The 7,320-nt window shown below is 39.9% G+C and overlaps 1 protein-coding gene across 1 annotated transcript; it reads right to left on the bottom strand.

The window, feature by feature from the left end:
* Window positions 1-2,216: 2,216 nt before the first annotated feature.
* On the bottom strand, window positions 2,217-6,998 carry LOC109142492 (G2/M phase-specific E3 ubiquitin-protein ligase). Its single transcript, XM_027291943.1, has 8 exons — window positions 6,934-6,998; window positions 6,382-6,763; window positions 5,872-5,967; window positions 5,245-5,558; window positions 4,741-4,922; window positions 4,399-4,568; window positions 4,088-4,302; window positions 2,217-2,771 (listed from the first exon to the last, which is right to left on the bottom strand). Exons 2-8 carry the CDS (start codon window positions 6,666-6,668, stop codon window positions 2,539-2,541), a joined length of 1,497 nt encoding a protein of 498 aa, XP_027147744.1. The 5' UTR covers window positions 6,669-6,763; window positions 6,934-6,998; the 3' UTR covers window positions 2,217-2,538.
* Between the last annotated feature and the right edge of the window lie 322 nt (window positions 6,999-7,320).

Genomic DNA, 7,320 nt, shown 5'->3' with positions numbered 1-7,320 from the left:
GTAAAAGACGTTACATATTCATTGCCAATAACTACATTTCATTACACAACACGGTCTATTTCCCAGCTGTGCAATCTTTTGCTGACAATAAAAAAACTTTACTTACACACCATCTCTGGCCCATAAGTCACGCTGGTGCAGAGGGAAGTTCACAGATGTGATGGTAAGGAACACCTAAAGAAATATGGAGACACAATAATTACTACATATTCAAGTGATGAGTTTGTGTAATTAACTTTGCGAAGATTATTCAGAGCTAGGGTAAATAAATCAATCTTCAAACATATCAGTGTAATTTTAACATACCCTGGGTCCGCACAGACACTGTGTGTACGCCATGCGCAGCAGCTTCTGTTGGTCCTCTTCCACACTCAGACGAGGCGGAAAGTCCAGCACCACAACCTGTCGATTACATGTCATGTTATTCCAACCTCAGCATGCCTTCAACCTCACAGGAGTGCCCCACAACACCCAATGCAGGCTCGGACTGGCAGTCTGTGCTACCGGGCAAATGCCAGATGGGCCGGTCCATCTCGGCCACATTTGGGCCGGTGGCCTCCGATATTTTTTTGTATGTATGTATTTGTTATTTTGTAGCCTTTGCAACATTTGCCCAGCAGCCCAAAATTGACTTGCGGCCCATTTGCATCCATTTGGAATAGGCTTTGGGTTGCACTGGGTAATATCGGTTAATATTTGCCTCTTCATGACAGGTTCAGAAGTTACGATTTACACCCCCCCTCAAATGGATGCGTCCATGCAGCCGCTAGGTTTATGTGAAACCGAAACAGGGATAGACTCATATACAGTCTATAGATAAACTTCATACTGTATGTTGCACGAATATTAATTACAATAAATTATGGACGACAGAGGTTCTAAAAAGAGGAAAGGAGGAGCAGAGAAAATCCGAGTTAAGATGCGGAAAAGGGCCGCACAGGTCAGGAGTCGAAGCTGCAGCGAGCCTTCGTATATGGAGCAGTTGCTTAAGCTACCGAGCTAAACACCAGAAGTGTCTAATGGTGGGCCGGTCCAGAAAAAAAATGCCAGGGCCGGATTTTGTCCCTAGTCCGACCCTGACCCAGTGTACAATCTCCACCCATACACAAGAAAGGGTCCAAGACACTGTATGGTTAGCTTGATACAGTTTTCAGGTGATTTAATGAAGGTAAAACACAGTGAATGGCCGTGCGTAATGGCACTGCTCTCTGACGCAACACTTCTCCGGGACTGGAGGAGCTGCTGCGGCTACAGGGATTTCATGAACTGAAGTTCATAAGCTCTTCATATATTGTTTAGATACAATAAGAATCACCCACATTCATAGACCAATGCAGGGTGAATTTGGTGGTTTAGTATTGAACGTATTTTATAATCCGCGACACATTGTCAGCTTTGGGAACGCTACTCACACAGCGGACTGCGGACAGACAGACAAATGCATAATGAGATTATGGCGAAACTTTATGCCTGTTGTAGGCCTGCCACGGTTAAAAATTGAGCGAACTTTTTTCGGGAGGATTTTGGCATGCATTCGCCAGTGTATTCATCATGTCCTCATTGCTTAATATCGCTGCAACTAGATTGCGGGCGGCCTGACTCATTGTTTTTCGCTTTTACAGACTGTTACACAAGATGGCTGCAGGCACTGCCGCAAAGTATGACGTCAGTGAAGTTTCAGTCAATATATTCAAGGTTTCATTCAATATATTCAGAGTTTCATTCAATATATTCAGACTTCATTTGATGATGATGAAAATCATGGAATTGAACTTTTTGTCAGAGCATGTGACCTGCTTTAGAGATAGTCTACTAGCTTCAGAAATTAAGTTGTTACATTATTGTGGTGTCATACATTGTCACATATAGACTCAGATATAAATCAATGTGCGTTCAGGTCCTAGGTCGAAGATTTGCCTACAATGTGCTTTTCTTAAATAACAAAATGTGGTGTTATCACCATATGGATATGCGCCATGTATATTATATTCAGTTGTGGATGAAGTATTCAGTTCTTTTAGTTAAGTAAATTCTATTCAACCCTATTGGTGAAGATGGACTTATGGATAAATTCATTTTGTTTACAGTTTTTCAAAATGAAAAAATATGGCAAGTACTGAACGCACATATCCTAGTCATCATAGACACTAAAATGACAATGAACCAGTCCATACAAAGTAGAAACATACAGTAGAACCATTTATTAGGAAGGCCTTACTATAACCACTAGAGAGAATAATCTCTGCTAATCACTTAACTGCTGCTTTGGGTCATATCAAAGGGTAGAGATAAATGACATACATTTTACAGTTGTCAACTTAGAAGTTCGCATTATTCAATTTGAAACAAAAACCATGGCTTAAAATATATCTTCAAAAGTAACATATTACATTTCTACTTATATTTCTTCATGCCTTTATTCAATACTTTCTCTAGGAAAAACAAAATTAAATGACAGCAATTATTTTTGAAAAACAAATAAACAAACAAACTTCCTCATCATAACTGAGCTCTAACAGCCCTCCATAATATTACCTCTCACACTCTTCCAAATCCTGGTGAATTGCGTATGGCAAAAGTCATATCACATTTAAAAGCAGTGTATTCTGCATGAACTGGAATGCGAAGAATATTTGCACAAGTATTTGCTTGTGGAAATCGGGAATGTGTGATGAACTCAAGGCTTGGCTTTGGGGAGAAGCCCAGCGCTGGGACACTGTCACATCCCGTGAGGAAAACAAGAATATCCTGCAGAGAGACGTCGTTTTCACCTGTAAGACATTAAAAGAAAGTATCACAATTAATGATGACTATGACTATTTTCCTAAAGTATTGTACCACTGAAGTGATGCAAAGTGATGTTAGAGAGGTGAGTAGTTAAATTCCCCTAAACAGTTTTATTGAGAATTATTTCGGGTTGATGTGTTGTTGTTGTTGATTCTCTCAGGCTGCAGTATTTATTTAGACAGCAGTAACTAATGTAGTAATGTGATAGGATGCACTGCACGGTTTCGCCACTAGGCTGCACCTGTGATGAGACCAAGTGCTCTGGTTCTGAGACATTGTGTGGTTGGACACGGAAGGAAGCGACAAGAAAGACTTTTTGACGAGTGGTAGAAAAATACAGATAGGCAGCCCTGACAGAATTAATTTAAACATTTTCACTGCGTTAAAATAAATTATTTTCAAGTGAACTACATCCCAGCATCCAGTGTTTCCGTCTGAAACACATTAGCTTTTTATTTTTGAAATGTCTAGGCTAGGTAGCCCTGGTAGCCCTTAGAACACCTGTGTTTTGGGCTAGGCTATGCTGTGAAAAAGTACCTAAAGTTCCTAATATGGCATAAACAATCAGGACACCATTATAAAAGAAAGGCAGAGGATAAGCGGGTTCAGAAACACCTGACTAGCAAGTTAAATTAAATCTTAAAGATGGGCTGAACCTCTGTAGCCTATGCCCTGAAGAGCAGGGCAAACGAACAAAAAATAAATACATAGGAATTCATGAGGACCATAAGAAATCCAGGCTAATTTTGCTCATATTTTGCTGGATGCACAAGAAGCCATTACAACCCAGATATGATTATGGATGTGCAATGTTTTATATGAAATCGTGTAGCCTAAATGAAGAGCCAATGACCTAGTCCAGCTCCACCTCCCTGGACCTGAAGGCATGTCCTCACTCTGTCTCTGATTGGCTTACAGATATTCTTAACAAAACCCTAAAAATAGGTCCAGAGAAATGGAGCTGGAGTAGGTGAAGCTCCACCTTTCTGCATGTCCACTGGCTCTGCAGTGAGCACCACTTGCAAAGGATGGTCCCTGAGCAGTTGGGGGTTCAGTGCCCGAGCAACAAGGGTATTTTGGCTGTACCCAGAAGACGAACTGGCACCTCTGCAGCTACTAGCCATACTGAATATTTGGTCTGAGCTGGATTCAAACTGCTGACAAACACTCCTGCTGCCTGGATTAATGTATTCATAATTCATATAAACTGTCTTACATAGTGGAGCGTCTCAATTAAAATATTTTTTTTTACCAATGTCATGTACTATCATGATGCAGCCAAAAACAGTTTAAAACTTACATTCAGCATCCTGAAGGTAGTCTTGCCAAAAAGCCAGGGTACGGCACTCTTCTTGGAATGCATTACTCCCTCTTTCAGAGTGAATGATCTGGAAGAGATTCTCTACATCAGCTGCTGTTAAACTCTTTTCAGCCTTCAAAAAAAGGCACTTCATCTGTTGAGGGTATCTCTGGATAGCATCTAGGACACCTAGAGACATTAAGCCATCTCTGAACCTATTAAAAGGGAAACAAATTGGAATGTGTTGTTTGGGTTGAAATTGATCTTATACAGTGGTAACATAGTTTCTATGGCAGCAACTATAAACATACCTTTCAAAAGGTGCACGGGTCCGCTGGAGGACATACCAGTGAGTCAAGTCCAAAGCAGTCTCTGCTTTGTTTTGCAGTGTTATGCGAACATTGTGACCTGCAAGACTGATCAAGCTGAATGCCTGTGCAACTGCATCTTGCAGATATGATTCAGTCTCAGCTTGTAGGATCTGAAAACATTAAAATAACATTAGGATATGAGAACAGCAAATATTTATTGACTTTTGTTTAGAATCAAGATACGCAACTGTTAGCTGTACTGTTTAACTTGCATGTTAATGAGTGCATGCAAAATTAATAATTGTTTATAAATTCAATAGAATCAAAGGAAAATGTACTCACCGACTGCACCTGTGACCTTGTTTCTTCATCAGTAATATGTTCAGTTTTGACCTTTACATTATCCGGACCTTTTTGAAGACACTCATACAAGAGTTCAGACAGGAAACATGGACTCTGTCCCCCATGAGCAATTGACATTGCCATAATCTGGCCAGCATTGAAGTATCCATTATCTTTCATCGCTGTTATCAAATGAAATCAAAAATCTCATGTGAAATGGTTACCTCAGAAATGTTCAGGCTGATTTTTATCAAAATTTCCAAAAAAGGTATTATATTAGTAGTATAGTAGTATTACAGTATTAATATAGATTAATACTATTGTTGGTCTGAAGCTGAGCACTCTTGGAGGTGGCTGAGGACATAATCCCAACTAAATTCCACCCATCCCCTCCAACACTGGACAGACTCAAGAGCACATTCAGCAACAGATACAGACTCCCCTGCTGTTCAAGAGAGCGTTAAAAAAGAAATCCTCTCTGAAAACTCATTTAATCATAAATACCTTTGGAGTTGCATGTGAGGACTTTAGCATCAGGTGGACCCTCAAAGATGCCAATTTTGTCCTTGATTTCCAGAAGACAGAGTCGGAAAAACTCCCGAGTAGGTCCTCCATTGTCCACGGCACCCTCAGATGTTCCACAGTCATCAGTGAACTTGACATCTACCTTCTTCTCGGGTGAAAAATTGGATCTTCCCGGGGCTCTGGATGCTCCATCCCACACACTTCTTCGTATACTATTGAAGCGCACAGTACTATCATTATTTACTCTAGATGAGATCTGGTCCATTATTCTCTCTAAAGTCATCTGTAAATCACTGGAACAATAATAAACAATAAAACAAAGTCATTGTTAGTATCAATGGCAATAACTCAAATACTGAACTTTAATCCAACATCCAACAATACTACATGTAAATGTATGTGGTGAAGTGCTATCTGATTGCAATCTGATCACAAAAACATGATCTATTGAATATTGTTGACAAAATGACCACAGAAATGATTGGATAACAGATAAAGAAAGAACAATAGTTTGCAGCTTGCTTTTTGCTACTTGTATCTAGGCAGGCAAGAAAATCAGTTGTTATCCTGGATTACAACACTTTTTATATAATATCTTCTACTGACCTCTCACTTGCGTTGGAATCTAAAGACCTAGAAATAGCTTCCTGGAGATCAGGGTCATCAGAGAGGTATTCTTCTTCAAATAGATCAAGGTATGTGCTACAAAAAAAAAAAAAAGAATATTTTATAATTAAGGTACAAATATGATGTTTCATTACCACTGGACAAAGACCTTCCTTGATGGTTTAATAACTTATTTCCTTGAATGGACAGTGCATTATTTAAAAGTGTAATATATGCCATTTGACAGCTGCCTGTTGTAAACAAGGACAGGACAGAGTGGGGGGTGCTCGGATTAGGCGTGGCTGATACAACCACAAATGAAATAGAATGGATTCACAGACTTGCTTGCACTAATATACACCTGTCTGTGGGCAGGCAAAGTATTATTTGTTCCTCAGAGAGGTTCAGATCAAAACAAATCCAGAGAGAGTGCAACTTTCTTCTCTGTTCAGGACACCATTTTCTGACAATACTGTATGAGAAGAGATGAAAAATTTTGAAAAGATGGACCTGTAGGATGTGCTGGATGAACTATTGCCCGATGCACTGGGTTGAGTGGGACCATGGGACACACCAGAGGTCCTATTCGCAAAGATGCCATGCCTTTTGCCGCTAGCATTGACAGTGGGGCCAACCGACAACCCATGAGTGTTGCCAGTGGAGATGGCAGGAGTTCCACTGGACATGGCGAGAGTCTCATCAATAGTGATGACACCAGCAAAAGTGGACATGTTGAGGGTGTCAGCTGGGATAGAAGGTGCATCAAAACACCATATAACTTCATCACCACTGGACATGGAAGGGGTATGACTGGAAGAGGAATAGGCCTCAGAAGTAGAGATGTCTGGGACAACTTCTGTGGAAACGTCAGGCGTACTACCGATGGCTGAAACTGTAACATGGAAAAAATGAAAAAAACTTTTGAGTAACATTTAACTTATATGACAGTGAGCATCAGAACACATTTAGGTCTTGTATAATACATTTTTTTTCTGCACAAAAATATTACTTAAAATTAAATAGATTACTTAACAAATGATGCAATAGTGTAAAAATATTTACCCGTGTGAGATATTTCTGCCAAACCAGGGTCATTTGTAAAGCTGCTTTCTCCGTCAGAAACTGACTGTAAATGCAAACAGATAAATACAATACAATAAATCAAGTGTAAAATACAGTGTTGCCGTTGTGACTGCCACTGTCATAAACATGTCTTGCAATCGTCAGTACTACTTACATATTCTTTTTCCTCACTTAAAATGATCTTGTCAGGCCTGACATAAATGGACTTCTGATTAAACAGTTTTTTCACAAGGTCTCCATTCAAACTCTGTGTGGGCGTAAGGGATGGCTCAACAAGTTTGTTGTAGCATGGCAGCAGTATTTCTAACCTAAGGAAGAAAACACACTGTGCATGAAAATTCCGTTAAAGCTAAAAGAGCACACCAT

The sequence above is a fragment of the Larimichthys crocea genome, chromosome XX (genome assembly GCF_000972845.2).
Source record: "Larimichthys crocea isolate SSNF chromosome XX, L_crocea_2.0, whole genome shotgun sequence".
NCBI lineage: Eukaryota > Metazoa > Chordata > Actinopteri > Sciaenidae > Larimichthys > Larimichthys crocea.
Note: the sequence above shows the minus strand (reverse complement) of the source record. Positions and strands in the feature narration are given on the sequence as shown.

Bases quoted from the DNA above. Each gene is read 5' to 3' on its own strand.
- LOC109142492 (XM_027291943.1), bottom strand. From the start codon at position 6,668: ATGTCCAGTGGTGATGAAGTTATATGGTGTTTTGATGCACCTTCTATC. The intron at 4,923-5,244 runs GTATTTATGATT...ATTTGATAACAG, and splicing joins CCTCACATGCAACTCCAAAG to CGATGAAAGATAATGGATAC. The intron at 4,569-4,740 runs GTGAGTACATTT...TAATGTTTTCAG, and splicing joins CAAGGTCACAGGTGCAGTCG to ATCCTACAAGCTGAGACTGA.